This window comes from Mixophyes fleayi, chromosome 3, assembly GCF_038048845.1.
Source record: "Mixophyes fleayi isolate aMixFle1 chromosome 3, aMixFle1.hap1, whole genome shotgun sequence".
NCBI lineage: Eukaryota > Metazoa > Chordata > Amphibia > Anura > Limnodynastidae > Mixophyes > Mixophyes fleayi.
Window position 1 is genome coordinate 338,884,661 of NC_134404.1, and position 20,737 is coordinate 338,905,397.

Consider the following 20,737-nt stretch of genomic DNA (forward strand, 5'->3'; position numbering starts at 1 on the left):
ATAGCAATGTTTCCAAACAGGTTCTGTTATAGGTGATATTTGTATAATGTTCGCTACATTTCAGAGGAAGATTTCTATTAACATCTCTTACTGGTCTCATTGCAGGATTTCATTATGTGAAGACCTCGTCCAGTAATCCACCCAACATTTACACCTGGAACATTTCCTGGATTATGAGAGAAGTGTTTTCATACAATGGCCCCAGACCCAAACACGGTAAGTCATTCATCTGTTCTACAGAGTTACTGACCCCATAGTTTAGGTGCAGGTTGAGTACAGTTGAGAAGTATGGCAGTGGACAATTCAGGCCTCGTCTCCTTCTGTCAAAAATGTTACGTCAATGCTAATATATCCTTAACTTCCTGAGGACACTGTCTATACAGCTGCTATTGTGATGTGGGACACTTTCTATTCTTGTGTTTTTGTGATGTGGGATACTTTCTACACTGCTGCTATTGTAATGTGGGACACTTTCTATACTGGTCTTATTGTGATGTGGGATACTTTCTATACTGATGTTATTGTGATGTGGGTCACTATCTATACTGATGTTATTGTGATGTGGGACACTTTCTACACTGATGTTGTGATGTGGGACACTTTCTACACTGATGTTGTGATGTGGGACACTTTCTACACTGATGTTGTGATGTGGGACACTTTCTACACTGATGTTGTGATGTGGGACACTTTCTACACTGATGTTGTGATGTGGGACACTTTCTACACTGATGTTGTGATGTGGGACACTTTCTACACTGCTGCTTTTGTGATGTGGGACATTTTCTATACTGCTGCTGTTGTGATGTGGTATATTTTCTATACTGATGTTTTAGTGATGTGGGACACTTATTGTCTGAAATGTAAAATCTGAATAGATATAATCAGATGAACACTTTTTAATGTTTCTATTATGAAGCTGAAACCTGTGCCCATTAGCGTGAGTGCAGCTAACAGTTTTATATCCACTGAAATAGTGTTTGAAAACTATAGTGTAGTCAAGGGGCAGAGAGCCCAAGGTGGAGGTGCGCTGTGTAGTGGGTGAGCAAACGTTATATGTAATGAGAACAGCAGGGAAGAGCGCCCTGCTCACTAGAGCTTACAATCTATAGGGAAAGGGACATACAAACGGTTAACACATTAATGTGAGCCAATGTAAGGGGATCTCAGGGCAAGAGGCACGAGTATTAGAGATGGAGGATGAAAGAGGGTGAGGTATAGTGAAATGGTTAAGCGGAGGACTGGTAGGTTTTTATGGACAGGTGGGTATACAATGATCGTTTGGAGGTATACAGGCTAGGGGATAGTCTGATAGAACGAGGGACATCGTTCCAGTGGTGGGGGGCAGCACAGGAGAAATCTTGGATAAGGGAGGGAGATGTGGTTACCAGATAGGAGAAAATGCTACAATCATTAGCCGATCGGAGAGGTCGGGAGGGAGTATGTGTGGAGATGAGTTTGGAGATGTAGGCAGCAGTGGAGTTGAAGAGGGCCTTGTATGTGAGAGTCAGGATTCTGTAGGTGATGGGGAGCCTGTGTAAGGTTTGGCAGAGAGGAGAGGAAGATGCGAAGTGGCGATAGAGGAAGATAAGTCTAGCTGCATCATTAAGTATAGATCGAAGAGAAGTGAGATGGGAGCGGGGGAGGCTGCTAAGGAGAAGGTTGCAGTAGTTGAGGCGAGAAATGATCAGTGAGTGGACAAGTGTTTTGGTGGCATCCTGAGAGAGGAAGGGTCTGATACAAGCAATATTAACAAAAAAATGGCTAAAAGTTAAGCAAGACAAACTTTCAGGGCATAGTTATTCAATTAACTAGGGCCCAGTGTCATGTGGAGGTATGAGACACTGGTGCCATATGGCAGTTTGAGGCACTTAAAGACACGTTAGTTCAGCCACATGTGTCACTGATGTCAGTACCCACTGAACGGATAGACATGACCACGTCTCACAGGGGCATGTCACGTTCTCCCACGGGTGTGTGCAGCCCCAGCTCCAGCCCCCCACCATAATAACACCCCTAAATGCCCCATGCACCTGCAGCTGGTACACATGGCATTAAAAAGGCATCACTCAGGGGGGCATATCTCCCAAGTGCCCACAAATCCGTTAAAACGTCTTGATAACCGGGATGCTATGACAGTCCCCTCAAATTTGGACTGTCTCACCTAAATCGGGAAAATTTGGCAGTATGTCACTGTGTGTTGGTGATGTGAGCATTTTGCATAATGTGTTGACATGAGTTTGCAATGATTCTGTTTCAACATTTTCTGCAATGATGAAAGGTGTATTTTTTCTTCCTACAACTGATTATCACAACAACATCCCGAGGAGTTTACCTATAAAGGGAAATTGATGAATAAATCATTTTCTTTTTATGTCAGACAAATGTGCAATCCGATAAGATTTTAACTGTATTTAATATGCTGCAGAATAATTATCCGCTGGAGATATGACTTCAGTGACACTCTCCGCTGCGATTAATAAGTCCTATCCCGGTAGTGTTACTCGGTCTGCTGTAAACATTATAAATACGTTCAAGATATTAATCTTTCTATTTCACTGCTCCTCCGTTCTCTCCACTTTCTGCAGATTTATATACTAGATCCAGAGTGGGGCATTTTTGTACCTTGGTTAATTCATTGTACTTACAGTTTTTCCATCAGCTCAGTGTTAATGGATTGTAACAACTTTTGATTAATCATTTTCATATTAATGATTTTGATTTTAAATCAGTAATAATAAAAAAATATATAGAGATGATTAGCTGAACTATTTGATTGACGTCAAATTGAATAGATAGGGGTTAGGGCTGTATCAATCAAGAGTATATAAATGAACCTCCACAGTTAGTGTATAGTATTTACTGAATAATTTCTTTAACCTTTCTATAACTCAACTCAATTTTGGAGGTAGCTATTGCAAAAAGTCTGTTTATTTAGGTTGGTTTGATTATCATTAACATATTTGTGTCAGAAGGAGGGCGGGATTAAATAATTCATCTTAGAATAAAATGCACTTTAACATCTGCAAAGTTCACATTTAAATTAGAAGAGCACCTGACCTAATAGTACTTAGCAAATGCTGATATTACACCGATCAGCCACAACATTAAAACCACCTGCCTAATATTATGCAGATCTCCCTCATGCTGCTAAAACAGGCATGGACTCCACAAGACCTCTGAAGGTGTCCTGTGGTATCTGGCACCAAGACGTTAGCAGCAGATCCTTTAAGTCCTGTAAGTTGTGAGATGGGGCCTAAATGGCTCGGACTTGTATTTCCAACACATCCCACAGATGCTTCATTGGACGGAGATCTGGGGAATTTGGAGACCAAGTCAACACATTGAACTCTTTCTAATGTTCCTCAAACCATTCCTGAACAATGTTTGCAGTGTGGAAGGGCGCAGTATGCTGCTGGAAGAGGCCACTGCCATCAGGGAATACCGTTGCTATGAACGGGTGTACTTGGTTTGCAACACTGTCAAAGTAACATCCACATGATTGCCAGAAACCACACTATGTTGGAATGTCATTGTTCCTCCTATCACATGACACACACCTATTTCCTGCAGTTATCGGAGCGGACCCTGACCACTGGGAGGCCTAGTTTAGAACCTTTGTTGGGCCCCAGGGCCCCAGTGGTATGTCAGTGTTTTTGTGCTAACTAGGGAAAATGTCACTACATTCCTTATTTGAGTAAATAGTCGTTAAGAAAAATCTACAGTTCTGTTTAATGTTAGTCGTCTTCAAATGTCTGCAACACTTACTTCTTAAGTATCTAAGGCCTTTGTGAGTGATAAGTTCGAGAAGGGATTTGTCAGTGTGTGATCATTGCCTACTCTGGATTAACCTGAAAGTTCACTCTGTTTGCTGTAATTATCATACTTGCTGATAGCAGGCTGATCCAACGGATATTAATGATATGGTGAAAGCTAAAATAATTCTGCCCATTACAAATGACAAATAGTAAAGTATTAATTAAACAGACCAAAGTTCACCCAAACTTAAAAAGGGGCAACATTATGTGCTTAGATGGAGCAGAGGAAATCACCCACAAAATAAAATATCCTTTTAATTCAGCACAAGACATTTTGCACTACCAATCTATCTGACCAGAACACTAATTACTGTCTCTGCTAACGTCACCTTGCAAACCCGAGCATGGTATAAAAGCATCACAAAAGCAGTTGTGCAATGATATAAATACATTTTGTAGGACTTTTTGCACTGTAGCATGGCTGTGTGTATGACCAGCACCAGGGCTGTTCTACAGGTGTAGAGGTTCTAGCTTATGACAATAGCCGTTAGCCGTGACAGGTCAGAGGAGCACCACCAGTTCTGTGGCAGTCCCATAGGGCCCACATGTACATGTCCAAATCCAATTCTGATGAGATCTGGACATATTGTGGCCTGTTTGTACAGTTAGATTCCCACAAACAGCCTAATAGTGATCATCTTCTGATTGCATTTTCTGCCATGCCCAACAATGACCGTATTGAATTCAGCGAGAGTTTTCAGCCCAAATGGCCAGTATTGGCTGCGATACCTCAGTGGGTGTGGCCAGCTTAATATATATAGTTCAGTGTCATCCAGACATTCCACTGCAGTCCTTTTAGCATATTACTTCCCCAGTTTGTCATAGGCTACCCAAATTTATCTATCCTCTCCTGATCTCTCGACATCTGAGTTGTCCTGTGTAACTGACTGTCTTTCTGCCATATCATCCTGGATGTCCTCTCGCCAACTCAAACTCAATCTTTCTAAAACAGAGTCAATAATATTCCCACCCACCAACAAGAGCATACCTGACATTTCTATCTCTGTTGATAACATGACCATAAATCCCACCCCACAAGCTCGCTGCCTAGGTGTAATCCTTGACTCACACCTATCCTTTGTTCCCCACATTGACTCTATATCTAAATCATGCTACATACATCTAAAAAACATTTACAGAATTCGCACATATCTCACACAAGACACTGCTAAAACCTTAATTCTTGCACTTATCATCTCCCGCATTGACTATTGCAATTCCCTCCTTACTGGCCTTCCCAAAAACAGACTAAAACCCCTACAATCTATTTTGCACGCTGCGGCAAGACTTATTTTCCTTGCAAATCGTTATTCCTCTGTTGAATCACTCTGTATGTCTCTACACTGGCTGCCTGTTTTCTACCGAATCCAATATAAAATACTTTTACTAAGCTACAAGGCCATCAACAAAGCTGCACCAACATTCATCTCCTCTCTTGTCACAAAACATCTCCCAACTCGGCAACTCCGTTCTGCACAAGATCTGCGTCTCTCATCCACACTCATTACATCCTCCCATTCCCGATTACAGGACTTTTTTCGGGTTGCACCCACTCTATGGAATTCTCTCCCTCGCACAATAAGACTCTGCTCTGGTCTACAAGTTTTCAAGCGTTCTCTGAAAACCCACCTCTTCAGACAAGCTTATAATATTCCTCAACTACCCTCTTAACCTCACTACATTATCCTATTACCACCCGCTATACAACTACCCCTTGACCAATATTGTTGTGTGACAGGATCATTTAGCTTATGAGTCACTTTTACCTTTGCGGTCTGGCTGGGCCGACTGCCAATGTAGACTTAACCTCATGTGTCAAACTTCCATTGTCCCATAGACTGTAAGCTTGTGAGCAGGGCCTTCTCACCTCTTTGTCTGTTTTACCCAGTTTGTTTATTAGTTTACTGTGTTTGTCCCCAATTGTAAAGCGCTATGGAATATGTTGGCGCTATATAAATAAATGATGATGATGATGATGATGATGATGATGAAGCCACCTGCCACATCTTTTCGGAAAGCATCCTAATGGCATCCGATACAGGACAAAAGGTTGAGACTGCAGTCAGTTAAGCTGCTGGGACATCACTGCTGAGCAATATTATAAGCTTGCCATTTACACTATGTCTGCTCAGTTATAGAAGCACTGTCCTCCTAGTCTGCCAATTTGCTGGAAAATGATGAAAGAGTGGAGTGGATATACTTAGTTAGGTATAAACACTTCAGTCATTAATGTATATTATTCAGTTAAGAAGTATGTTTTTCCTAGAATTACTTTAGCCAATCTTCAGATATTAATGAGGTTTTATGACCTTTTGGTTGTTCATCAGAAGAGGGTTATATGACCATACAAATTGCAGAGTTACTTGGGAGTCACAGAGTAAATATGTATATATATAAATAAGACACTGTGATAGAACATTCATTTATAATATACTTTAACTCAGAAATTACTTTGTGGAAATAAAGACATAATGGTAACGTGTTATCTTGCTAATGTTGCTGTTTCCACATGCCAGTACATTTTCATAGTAATGAAAGCTCCGTTCATTATAACTGGAAAATTCATTCTACATCTTTTGCTTTTTAAATCAAACATTATGTCTGCTGCAGCGGCAGCGTTATCAAAATACTCCATAAAATGAGATTTAATTTTGCTTGTTTTAAAGGCAATGAATTCTAGGTGATAAATGCATTTTTGTAACGCAACTAAATAGCGGAACAAACTGTTTGGTTCTACACATTGTAAAATGTCTGCAAATGTGCACAGATAAAGGTGCAGATATGATATTACTCAATGGAATTAATCTTAGAGTTTTTATTGTTAGGTCCTGTCAATGACACAGCAACTAGCGCCATTTAAAACAATATTCTTTTCAATTAGTTTATAATTTAGAACAAATTAAATATTAGTGATGTGCGCTGGTTTTGTTACAGGTTTTGCCCAAAAATCCTGAAAGGTTTTGGTTTTTGATCTTTATTTAATTAAAAATTGTGAAAATAGATAAAATGATGTGATCTTGGGCAGTTGTTTGCTCCTATATTACTATTTGTAGCATTAACATTCATTTACAGTCATTTCCAGTCTATTTTCTAATGATCTCTTCACAACTGTCCAACTTTTCACTAATTTTGGCCAAAGTCTGCGGCAAGCTGGCTGGCTAATATTAGTGACAGAGCTTCAGGCCGTAGGGCTACTGAGGACTACAATGAGCAAAACACTAACCAGTATTAGCACAACTGAACTAGCAGGTGCGGAGTCTAACGTACCCCTTGTATTCGCCAGGGACCCCCGCAAGGAGGTTTGTACTTCGCTGCACAGGGTACGCAGGTCGCGGTCCTACTAGCCAGTTGCCGGTGTAGTGTAGAAGGGTCAGACGGTCCGGGTCAAGCCAATCGGCATGCGCAGTACAAAGGGAGAATCCAGAGGAATAGTCAACAAGCCAAGGTCGCAGGAACAATATGGGTCACACAGATCAAGGAATGGTCGCCAAGCTGGGTCACAACGGGAGAGCAGGAACACTGGGAGCACAATCAGGGAAAAGGAGCGGGAAGAACCAGGAACACTAGGTCAGGAACCTGTTACTCTGGCACCCTAATGGCGCCAGAGCCAGGTTTAAATAAGACAGGGTAGGAGGTAATTGGAGGAGCCAGGAGGCGGCACTCAGGAGGGATAAGTAGCGTCCCGTTGGAGCAGGGCGCATGCGCCCGACAGGACCCAGGAGCGGAAGCCGCAGCGTGTCTGTTGCCAAGCAACAGAGCGCTATGGCCCGGAAGGCAGGCGTCCGTCCCCGACTGACAGCAGGGACGGCGCCTGGCACAGAGTAGCGGGGAAAAAAAACATGGCAGCTTACTAAAAGATACAATCAACATTTCAACTTTCATTTTCTTTTAATTTAAATATATAACATATCAGTCCTACATTTGGACCTTTGTTGATACAAACCATGTAGTTACCTAACTTCTTATGCCATCCCAGATTCTCTTCAGCTGCTTATGATTCATGAAAAGGTATATCCACCATGGAACACACTTCCTATATAATTATATTTTCCTGGAAATGGCGCTTTGCCTCGTGTTCAGATCCAATTTTGACGTGAAGAATTGAATCGTGTTTAGTATCTACCCGGAAACCCCAGATCTCGAATTTGTAAGATATCTCAGAATCCAAACTTCTCATCTCTATTAAATATGTTGCACTTTACTCCACCTGTACGTTATAGGGATATTAGCAGTCATGACAAATTCCGTGACCATATTAAGACATGATGCCGCAGACCAAGGGCCTGATTCATTAAGGATCTTAACTTGAGAAACTTCTTATTTCAGTCTCCTGGGCAAAACCATGTTACAATGCAAGGGGTGCAAATTAGTATTCTGTTTCGTACATAAGTTAAATACTGACTGTTTTTACATGTAGCACACAAATATCAACTTTAAATTTCAGTGTACAAATAAGCTATCAAGTATTTGTGTGTTACATGAAAAAACCGTCAGTATTTAACTTATGTGCAAAACAGAATATTAATTTGCACCCCTCGCATTGTAACATGGTTTTGTCCAGGAGACTTAAATAAGAAGTTGCTCAAGTTAAGATCCTTAATGAATCAGGCCCCAAGTGATTTTATACAGGTCATGTTGCACTAAAGCGGCTTCTAATTTCTATAACAATTTATTACTTGTGATACACGTTTTCCAAACCAGCAATGAAGTAATGACATCAGAACACCCCGATTATAAGTGATGATATCATAACTCCTTATACAGGTGTTACTCACTGAAATTTATACGGATAATTTTGTTCAAATCAGTTCCTGGCCCAGGTGAGCTTGCAATCTAATATCCCTACCGAAGACAAACAAACACAAATGCTCATTCAGGGTCAATAGTCAGAAGCCAATTAACCTATCTGTATAAAGAAGTGATAACAGCATTGAACCTTGCTGGTTAACAATATATACACAAACATATATCGTGAATAACACAAGAAACTATGTATAAACATCTATATATAATAAGTGACTGCTCTCCTAAAGGTGCCTGAAGGTGTGTCAGGTGTCACAAAATCTGTTAACAAATTAAATATAGGCGCTTGATAGTGTAGTATTGTCTATAATATATATGAATTAAATAATGGGCTCTTAAGTACTTACCAAGTGATAAAATATTCAGAGTTTATCTATATATGATAGTCCTGGAGTCTTGTGTATACCAATGTCCTGGTATCTCCAAAATCTCTGTATGTCTTGCACCAAGGGACAAATTAAAAAATGTTTGCCTTCCCTGAGCCACCTTTTCTGTGACCCCCTCCCACCTCCCACTACCACTGCAGCCCTTCATAGCTTAGCCTCAATTGTGTCCATTCCAAAGTAAATATTACCACCTTTGCTAAGTGTTTAAACATACATGATAAATGGTTATACATCTATGTTAATGTTGAACACATGGCAGATGTTCCGAACCCATACCTCTGAACATTTTATTGATAAAAATTTGGACCAAAATAAACCCAGCCTATGATCTGTCTAAGCCATGTCCCGATCTGCCCAAATCTCAAATAGATACACCCATCCAAACATGTTAAGTTTTTTTCCCGTAGACTATACCACCTTCAGCGTCGCAGAGTCAGGACAGTTGCACCAACATTTGTATAATTAGGGGTATAGTATAAATAATACATTATTAATAATACTTAAAGTGAGCATAGTGTCACCTACAGGCCAGGGGTCAGGACGCACCAACACCACTGTGAATGCAATACAGAAGGTTCCCATTAAGTAGTGACACTACTGATTTTATGCCTCACGGTTGTAAGGGTTATGACTGTTGTGAGCTCATCATCATCACCATTTATATAAATGGCGCCAGCATATTCCATAGCACTGAGCTTGGTTGTTCATTCCTGGTTTCTGGTGTTTTCAGAAACCAGCAACCAAATGCAGTTCGAGGAAACAGGTAATATCGTTCTACCTCTCATATAATGAGGATATGAGGATCCTTTTTGTGAACCAACATCAGAAGCATGCAATCTATACCAGGGACATCAGTAATGAGGTATACAATATTGAATTCAGGATTAATTATTTGCACGGGGGTTTAGACCAGTTAGAGAGACAAGGGTTTAGACCACATATAGTTACGTTTTCTTATCTTGCAGTGTGATCTTAAAAGAAAGAGTTGTATAGTATTAAAAATAATGTATTAAAATTGTAAAGTGAAATTCATAAGCGGCAAGTATATGAGGTATAGGATTTTAATATTCTTATGAGACTCGAGAGAGGAAAAGATATGTCTGGAGTAATAGAGACAAATGTCTTGAAATAAGAGGAAATATAAAACAATATGTTTGAACTGTGGCTTAATCTGTGTTCTCCGGGCGATTATGTGAAGTTTACATTGCCCATGTCTTCCTAAACTAAAAGCGGTATGTAGTGGTATAGCACAGAGAGAGGTAAAATATATTATATTATAAAGAAACATAACTATGTGGCATAATCTGGGCGTCCTAGGTAGCTAACATTAGCTTCTAAGAATTGTACCACTGAGACTGCAGTAAGAGTCTGCTTATCACATTCTTATATCTAGTTTATAATAACCCTATCCCACAAAGGCAATGAAGGATATAAAGTCACCCTAGGAATTCTGGGTAAAAATGCGGTTTACCCAGAACACTTAGAGGTGACGGAATCGATCCACACGAAGTTGAAATTCATACAAGTTTCTGATCTTTATGTCCCCCAACTAAATTAACAAATTGGTCCTGATTCAGATACGGTTCAGTATATTAAAAATGTCCCCTTGTAGAATTAGACCAATCGATGTGAAGCAAATGAAAAGGAGCCTATTACAATACAACAGGCATTATGTAATGACTAAAATTTTATTATCGTGACATGCGTTCAGTTTTACGCTCATTCTTCCCAGAAATATGAAAGAAGAAACATATTTAAGTGTCTCTTAACTGAACCTTGACTTCAATTAAAGCGTTTCACACATGCACTCACATACATTGCTGTCTACACTGCTCAGTCTGTACCAGGGGTGGGCTGGGGGGCAGGTGAACCATCTGCCCTTGGTCTGGTCCTATAGTTTGCTACCTTGGGCTGGGTCACTGGACCACCTGCAATTTTCCTCCTGTAAAAGTCAAGTCTTGCTCCCCGGGCTAAAATTTGCTTAGCCCTCCCCTGGTCTGTACACTGCACAAACATATCAGTTCACACTATTTGCACCCATCTTGTAATATATGTCCTTCATAGGTATACTGCAAAAATAACTGTTTAGGTGTATTTGACGTTTAAGCCATTTGATACAGTAGTTTTCGGAGTCTTAGTAACTTAGATTTGTCTTTTGAATCCCCCAGATTTTCATTTGCCTGTTTTTACTATATTAAATATCACAGTAGGTGTTGTTACATAGAAGTGGAAAATACTTTACACCACCAGAACATTTTCTGTCTGTTTTAATCTTAAAAATGCCATTCTCATTGCAACTATATAACCATAATAGAAATTGCACTGATATGCTTGACATAAAACAACAACTCTGCAACTCTCTCCATTTATAAATACATACAATTTCAAACGGCAAACCTACTTGTGATGAGCAAGACAGCAGAGATGATGATGGACAAATGCGTATTGAAGGCAGCAAAGCGCAGTTATTTGTCCCTCAGTTTATACAAACTTCCAAAAGTCTTTGTTTACTTAAATAAATGTAGAAGTAGGTGCCGTCCAATTATCCAAATATAATTTATACCAATTACGGCCAAACATTGTCTGTCTTATAAGCGCCTCTTTTAGCATAAAATGAACACTGAAATATCCCTGATTTTCCTTGCAAATCAATCGTCCTCTGCTGAGTCACTCTGTCAATCTCTACATTGCTGTTTTTCAACAAATCCAATATAAAATTCTTCTACTAACATACAAGGCCATCAACAAAATTGCACCGACATACATCTCCTCACTTGTCTCAAAATATCTCCCAACTCGACACCTCCATTCTGCACAAGATCTGCGCCTCTCTTCCACTCTCACCACTTCCTTCCATTCTCGGTTACAGGACTTTTTCAGGCTGCACCCACTTTATGGAATTCCCTTGCACAGTAAGACTTTCCTCCAGTCTTCAAACCTTCAAGTGTTCTCTGAAAACCCACCTCTTCAGACAAGCTTATAATATTCCTCAACCAACATCTTAATCTCCCTAGGTTACCCTATTACCATCCTCTACACAGCTAACACAAGACAACAATCCTCTGAGCAACATTGCTGTGTGACTGATCACACAGCCCACTCAGTACTTTTTACCTTTGCATTCTAGCTGGACCAATTTGCAATATAATGTAGAACTTACGCTTGTGTTTCAAATTCCCATTGTCCTATAGATTGTTAACTTGTGAGCAGGGCCCTCTTACATCTTGTCTGTATGTATTACCCAGTATTGTTTTATTACTGTTTGTTCTCAATTGTAAAGCGCTATGGAATCTGCTGGCGCTATATAAATAAATGATGATGATGATGATGATCTAACAGGCTACTATGTCATTAATCCTTATAGTGCCACAGCTGTAGCTTCTATGAGGATGGATGTCCATGGCTTAAAGTGCTTTTAGTTTGGTCAATTAATAATTTATTTATTTATTGAAGGCTATCTACTGGTCTATCGGGGCTGGTGCACACCTATACGCTGGGATAATGATAATATAATATAATATATAATATAATATAGTAATAATACCTCAGGAATTTTAACGCACGCTTTAAACGTATTTCAGTGATCTGTTTTAGCGCATTTTTACGCACTTTTCATGTGCTGCTGGATCTGCCTGCAAGCCCCTTGCAGTACATACTGCATTGCTTGGCAGCTCCTGCCTTTTGACTTTATTAGTGTGTATTTGCAGCAGTACCTCTGATCACCAGAGGTGCTGCTATCTTGCTTTTCATGTTTGCATTAGGGGTTAACACTTTCTCCAATTATCCCATGCACCTGGGTGTGGTTTCTTTTCCCTTATATATACCTGTTCCTCCCAGCAGTCATTGCTGGTTATTGTTGTCATCCTGATGTCATATCCTGTGGTTACACCCTGTGATTCTTCCTCCTGCATTGTTCCTGTGATTCTACTGCATTAGGATCTCATCATTCATTCTGCTGACCTGTTTCATATGTGAACCTGGGACTTACCTGTGCATTTCCCTGTATCTGCTGCCTGGAATCTTCCCTCACCTTCCATTTACCTGCAACTACTGAATATCTGGTATTTCTGCAAACTTATGATTTCATCACCTGTTTATATTTGCCAGCAATAAACATCGTTTGTTCTTCACCTATTCATGGCTCTTTAGCTGTATCTCTACATTGTATCGTGACAGTAATCGTGACAGCTGCACTTTTATCTGTACTAATAATTTGCACAAATAGCGCATGTCCGCGTGAGAAATAGGGTGGACCGCGTTCTAAATCTAGCGTTATAATTATAGAACTGAGTGGTGGAAACGACACCCTGGCTCTTATACGACCTCTCTTTAATATGCTTTTCATTTATTTATATATCTGTAAAAAGTGCCAAAAACAGCATATTAGGGGGTAAATGTATCAAGCTGAGAGTTTTTCGGCTGGTTTGACAAACCAATCAGATTCTAGCTCTTATTTATATGGTACATTCTACAAAATGATAGCTAGAATCTGATTGGTTGCTATAGGCAACATCTCCACATTTAAAACCCGCCGGAAAATTCTCAACTTGATACATTTACCTCTAGGTGTGAATGAGCCCTTCCAAAATGGGTCTCCAAAAGATACGAATATCTGTAGCTAAATATAACATACAGAGCTATTAAAATCAATGTAATTTAGAACTATTGATCCATAGTGAAATCCAGTCGCTGGAGCCAGGAACCTTTCCATCACTTAGAGACAAAATTAGAAATGTCTTTGATTCCTCACCTCCTTCTGGATGAACAGATGAGGCCGTGAGCCATCCAATTTGATGAAAGTTATGGTACCGAAAGTCTTTTTACTGCCTAATAACAATCGGACAACTGTTGATTGATGGAGACTGAAGACACAGTGAAATAGACGAGGGATAGGGTTCTATCAATATTCCTAATCCTTACAAATATTTTTCTGACAATTTGATAAAAATGGGCTGATGGGTGAAAGAAATTGTACTGATGAGTGAGGACAATAGTTTCTAGTCTGAACCGAGTATTTGTGTGATTGTTCCAAATGTCACCAATTTTTACATAGCAGTTCCCACTTTCCTTTGCTCTACCCCGTATCCACTGCCACGAACCTTGGAAAGATCTCTACTTTGACTAGTACTTAAGCTATATTCACCTTCCAGCGAACGTAGCACGTTGGCGGATGCAAAGGTGCACACACAGCTAATTTTTTTATAATGTGATCACACAAAAATTAATCAAAGAGAGAGTAAGAAATATGGTCGTACACGTTTGAATCTTTTGATTACCCAGTACTTCAAACAATTATATAGATATGTGTGTGGGACGACTGAACAAAATTAAGCAGTCTGTGTAATATCTTTTCTTTACATAAATTGTAGCATGGGCACCCTTCTGCTGGTACATGCACAAACAACTTTTTGCTGAAACCAGTTCTTTTATTGTTTCATCACAATAAGACAGCATACATTTCTGTCAGGATGACTCCATGCAGCCTACCACTGGCTAGATATAATCCTCCTGTCTAGACAACGGTCACTGTGTGGCATTGGTTGCAATGCATAGTAGCACACAACAGGTTCCTATACTTGAGACTCCTCCCACAGTCTTAGCTTGATGGACAGGTGACACTCCCAACTTGCCTTTAGATGGAAATCTCCTCAGGTGCTCTGTAATTCCTCTTCACTGCAGACACACCTTGTTAGCTCTACTGTTAGCTGTGAAATAGACACTTGCAGAGTATGTTAGTTAAATCACACATTATATTTTCACTTTGTCACTCCTGTATTCCTAACCTAGGTGCACTGCTATACCTGTGTGTACCCCGGTCTGTAGCCTTTACCTGCAGCTGATTCCTCTCCTACAGGCCTATGGCAAATCATTCCCTTTGTCAGAAAATATATAAGTTTATCGCACATTAAGTTATCTGGATTTTATTTTATTAAATAATTTCAGCCTGGGCTCTTTAAGCTGTCGAGCTAGCCGTTCCTTTCAGTAAACTATTCTGGAGATGAATATGAGTCCCAAAATCCAAATGTTCTTTTACAGAGCTTGGTCTCCTTTCTAAACAGCCATTATCCGGTAATGGATAACTTTTACCATTGCTGAGTTAAACACTCTCCGAGCTATTATCTCTAAATTCATTATATTGTCAATATAATTAAAACCAAAACCCTATTGGCTTAATCGCACAAGACAGATATGAATCATTAATCAGCCCCATTAATAGACTGATTTTTATTTAGAAATGGACATTATTTCAGGCACCAGTGATTGTCGATAGATATTGGGGTTAAAAGCCTTGAGATTTAATTGAGAAAAACTCATTTGGAGGTAATGGATTTCGATACATTGTCCTACTCTAACACAATCAGGCTGCGTGACCTTCCAACAAAGATTCTACATTACAGATTCCAAAAGTTTATTAAACAAATGTATCTTTTTTCTTTGTATCGCCTAAATTTCATTTTCAAGGTCTGATACCAGGGATTTGCAACAATTGTCCTTATTCTGTTATTAAAAGGAAAAACATCAAAAATGGAACATTTTGCCATTTTTAAAACCGGACAACCCCCACTCCCACTTCACTGGGTTTTTGAGAGCTTCTGGAGGTTTGTGCTACACATCTATCTATGTCAAACTGGCATACATGCAATAACTGAGAGGTGCTCACAATTAGACTTACTCTGGGTGATCTATTCTTTAATTCTGTTCTAACATCTGTGGAAAGCCAATTGCCCTTTAATTTTCTCATGCTATCATAAGACAAGTCTGCCTCTCATTTTCTTTCAGTTTTTATATGTGTGGGTACAGTATATATCTTTCTTTTATTAATTCTTTATTCAAATCAAGCAATCACATTGAACACCAACAATTTGCAGTTATTGCACAGTTCCGGCATGACCCAGTGCTTGCATATCATGGTCCATTCCCAAAACCACGGTCATACCGTTCCGTCCAAGCCAAGCTTCCATCTACGGGAGCCCCTGGACACTATAAGTTTTCCAAGAAGCAGTAAACATTCCTTATTAATACCTGGAAGTTAGTGCTAGATTCGTCACCGTCATTATATCATTAAACCACAAAATTCATGTCTTAACTGTAGTTAAAGTTTATATCCACCAACCCTACGATTATTATGGAGAAGGAGGTAAAAAGGCAGGCTCATCTGGCAACTGGTGGCAGTTACCAGTTCCTTCATAATTCTTATTTTTTATGTCCAATATGATGAATACCCAGGACATTTCAGGAGATATAACAAAGTAGTCCTTTTTCACTGCCAAGTCTCCAGGACACACGTCACACTTAAGGGAAAAATTTATGAAAGGCTCCAGAACATTGTACTAGTTTTGTTTTAAAGATTTATGTAAAAGCTTAAACATTTTTCGTATCAAATTTATGTTCCTTACCCATTTTCCAAAATTTGCGGGAGTCAATCATCCCAGAGAGAGAGATCAATAAGCTGTAGACCTGAGCAGGAACAGTTCCAGAACATAAACTCTCAAAGCGAGTAAGCTGTCGTAATGACAACTGTTTGTAAAGCCATTTATCTATAAAATGCCTGATTTGTTTGTATTGCCAACAGTGGTCGAAGTGGGAATTTAGAGTTGGCGGTCTGGTAAAATGTAAGTGAATGGAATTTGATAGTTTTACAAAGCTGTAGGAGTAGTGGTGATAGGGCATACCACCGTATACCATCCCACTTAGACCACTGATTGCCAAGAATTTCAGTCATTTCTATGTAACCAAGCGTTTAGCTCCTCCAGGAAATCTCTGCTTCAATCTGCAAAAAGATCCATATGTTACAGTAAACCCTGTTGGATTTAAGGTTTGGATAAAGGATTTGTAAAAAACCTGATGGGAAGGCTGGATTGCCATCTGTGACATGTAGTTGTAAGAGGAGGAGATGTTGTTTCTCCTCTTTTGATTATGGTTGATGCTATTATTGGTCCAAGCAATAGGCAAAGCTAGATATATGAAAACATACTATCCAAGGGCATTAAGGTGACTTAGATTAAAACTTGAAAGTGTCTGCACCAGTCAATGACTCTTGTAAGGGAAGATGTTTTATAGTAACCAGTTACACCAGAGTAACATGTGCTCTCTCTCAGTTATCCTGCATTTATGTACCAGTTACATCAGAGTAACATGTGCTCTCTCTGTTACCCTGCATTTGTGTACTAGTTACATCAGGGTAACATGTGCTCTCTCAGTCACCCTGCATTTATGTACCAGTTACATCAGAGTAACATGTGCTCTCTCTGTTACCCTGCATTTGTGTACCAGTTACATCAGAGTAACATGTGCTCTCTCAGTCACCCTGCATTTATGTACCAGTTACATCAGAGTAACATGTGCTCTCTCTGTTACCCTGCATTTATGTACCAGTTACATCAGAGTAACATGTGCTCTCTCTGTTACCCTGCATTTGTGTACCAGTTACATCAGAGTAACATGTGCTCTCTCAGTCACCCTGCATTTATGTACCAGTTACATCAGAGTAACATGTGCTCTCTCTGTTACCCTGCATTTGTGTACCAGTTACATCAGAGTAACATGTGCTCTCTCAGTCACCCTGCATTTATGTACCAGTTACATCAGAGTAACATGTGCTCTCTCTGTTACCCTGCATTTGTGTACCAGTTACATCAGAGTAACATGTGCTCTCTCAGTCACCTTGCATTTATGTACCAGTTACATCAGAGTAACATGTGCTCTCTCTGTTACCCTGCATTTATGTACCAGTTACATCAGAGTAACATGTGCTCTCTCTGTTACCCTGCATTTGTGTACCAGTTACATCAGAGTAACATGTGCTCTCTCTGTTACCCTGCATTTATGTACCAGTTACATCAGAGTAACATGTGCTCTCTCTGTTACCCTGCATTTGTGTACCAGTTACATCAGAGTAACATGTGCTCTCTCAGTCACCCTGCATTTATGTACCAGTTACATCAGAGTAACATGTGCTCTCTCTGTTACCCTGCATTTGTGTACCAGTTACATCAGAGTAACATGTGCTCTCTCAGTCACCCTGCATTTATGTACCAGTTACATCAGAGTAACATGTGCTCTCTCTGTTACCCTGCATTTGTGTACCAGTTACATCAGAGTAACATGTGCTCTCTCAGTCACCTTGCATTTATGTACCAGTTACATCAGAGTAACATGTGCTCTCTGTTACCCTGCATTTGTGAACCAGTTACATCAAAGTAACATGTGCTCTCTCTCAGTTACCCTGCATTTGTGTACCAGACCTTGGCTGCGAACTCAACTACTGCTCATTTTTCCCCTGAAAATCACATTTTGACTTTTAATTCTGACCGTTGCCCAACTGTACCTGTTAATCTGCTGACTTCTCAGTACCGGACTTTTGCTGTGAGTTCAGTTATTGCTTATTTGTCTTTGGACTCCGGCAGTGAACCCTGACTGCAGCTTATTCACTATTTGTAAACCAGACCTCACCTGTGAACCTGAACTCTGCTAGCTGTCACGCCCAGGACCTTCTGGTGTACTTGGCTTCCTCATTCCCCGGCACCGACCAAAGTTGCTGGTGGATGTCGACTGTAATCTTGATTCTTTGGGGACACACGCAGGCATGATAAACTTGCCTCTTCATTTAGTGCCTCCACTCTAAATAAAGCGGTTGTGGCTGCAAGATGGGGACAGTTTATGAAATATCTTGTGTACTAAACTAACTCCTGGCTCCTGTGCCAATGTGTTCCTGGTAATGCCATCTGCTCCAGCGTGTTTCTGACAATTCCACCTGTTTCAGTATGTTCCTGGTAATTCCACTTGTTCCAATGTGTCCAATGTAATTCCACTTGTTCCAGTGTGTTCCTGGTAATTCCACCTGGTCCAGTGTGTTCCTGGTAATTCCACCTGTTTCAGTGCGTTTCTGGTAATTCCACCTGTTCCAGTGTGTTTCTGGTAATTCTACCTGTTACAGTGCGTTCCTGGTAATTCCACCTGGTCCAGTGTGTTCCTGGTAATTCCACCTGGTCCAGTGTGTTCCTGGTAATTCCACCTGTTTCAGTGTGTTCCTGGTAATTCCACCTGGTCCAGTGTGTTCCTGGTAATTCCACCTGGTCCAGTGTGTTCCTGGTAATTCCACCTGGTCCAGTGTGTTCCTGGTAATTCCACCTGGTCCAGTGTGTTCCTGGTAATTCCACCTGTTTCAGTGCGTTCCTGGTAATTCCACCTGTTTCAGTGCGTTCCTGGTAATTCCACCTGTTTCAGTGCGTTCCTGGTAATTCCACCTGGTCCAATGTGTTCCTGGTAATTCCACCTGTTTCAGTGCGTTCCTGGTAATTCCACCTGTTTCAGTGCGTTCCTGGTAATTCCACCTGTTTCAGTGCGTTCCTGGTAATTCCAATTGGTCCAGTGCGTTCCTGGTAATTCCACCTGGTCCAGTGTGTTCCTGGTAATTCCACCTGGTCCAGTGTGTTCCTGGTAATTCCACCTGTTTCAGTGCGTTTCTGGTAATTCCACCTGTTCCAGTGTGTTTCTGGTAATTCTACCTGTTACAGTGCGTTCCTGGTAATTCCACCTGGTCCAGTGTGTTCCTGGTAATTCCACCTGGTCCAGTGTGTTCCTGGTAATTCCACCTGTTTCAGTGCGTTTCTGGTAATTCCACCTGGTCCAGTGTGTTCCTGGTAATTCCACCTGGTCCAGTGTGTTCCTGGTAATTCCACCTGGTCCAGTGTGTTCCTGGTAATTCCACCTGGTCCAGTGTGTTCCTGGTAATTCCACCTGGTCCAGTGTGTTCCTGGTAATTCCACCTGGTCCAGTGTGTTCCTGGTAATTACACCTGTTTCAGTGCGTTTCTGGTAATTCCACCTGTTCCAGTGTGTTTCTGGTAATTCTACCTGTTACAGTGCGTTCCTGGTAATTCCACCTGGTCCAGTGTGTTCCTGGTAATTCCACCTGTTTCAGTGTGTTCCTGGTAATTCCACCTGTTTCAGTGCGTTTCTGGTAATTCCACCTGTTCCAGTGCGTTCCTGGTAATTCCACCTGGTCCAGTGCGTTCCTGGTAAATCCACCTGTTACAGCGTGTTCCTGGTATCTTCAGAAATCTACTATATTCCTGGTGCCTTCAGCAATCCACTATAACAATTCGCTACATTCTTAGTGTCGTCAATAATCGACTGTATTTCTGGTGCCTTCAGCAAATTGCTGCATTCCTGGTATCTCTTATCATTTTGTACCTCTTATATTTCACTCTTGATTCCAATTACCTGCCAGTAACATCGGACTGATGCTGAGGACTGTGCGAGGATAGCAGCAAAGCCCGTACCTCCTTGTGGGGGACCCTGGTGAAAACCTAATTATGTTAGACTCTGTGACTCCACTAGCGGTAGTGTCAGCCCAAACTGATCAAATCTGGGATTCTGTGAGTTTCATGACGCTATCTCTTCCTGTGTACCGGCCTTCGGCTGCAGATTGCTCATTGTGTTTTCCTCCTCCGTCAATCAGGCTCAGTCTCTGGAATATAACTGCTGAAAGTTTAGTCGCTGTTTGGTTCTCGTAAATCTGGTTCTGCCCTGAGAACATGTCTCTTGCTACATTATTACCAAATGCATGGGATCCGAATGCTAACCTTTCTGCTGTTACTTTGTTATGTGTCCGTCTTTGACCTATGTTATAACATTGTAATGTATAGTTCTCTAAACACTGCACTGTTGATGTTATGTGCAGTATTGTGCTGTCAGACTTAATGGAGTAACCGTTCCCTACAGGTAT

At 40.6% G+C, this 20,737-nt stretch overlaps 1 protein-coding gene across 1 annotated transcript in view; it reads left to right on the forward strand.

Moving 5' to 3' along the window:
• ALK (ALK receptor tyrosine kinase) overlaps nucleotides 1-20,737 on the forward strand; it is a 588,292-nt gene that overhangs the window by 144,211 nt on the left and 423,344 nt on the right. The window contains exon 2 of the mRNA XM_075204381.1: nucleotides 106-216. Within this exon, the coding sequence (XP_075060482.1) occupies nucleotides 106-216 (111 nt within the window). The remainder of the gene's footprint in view (nucleotides 1-105; nucleotides 217-20,737) is intronic.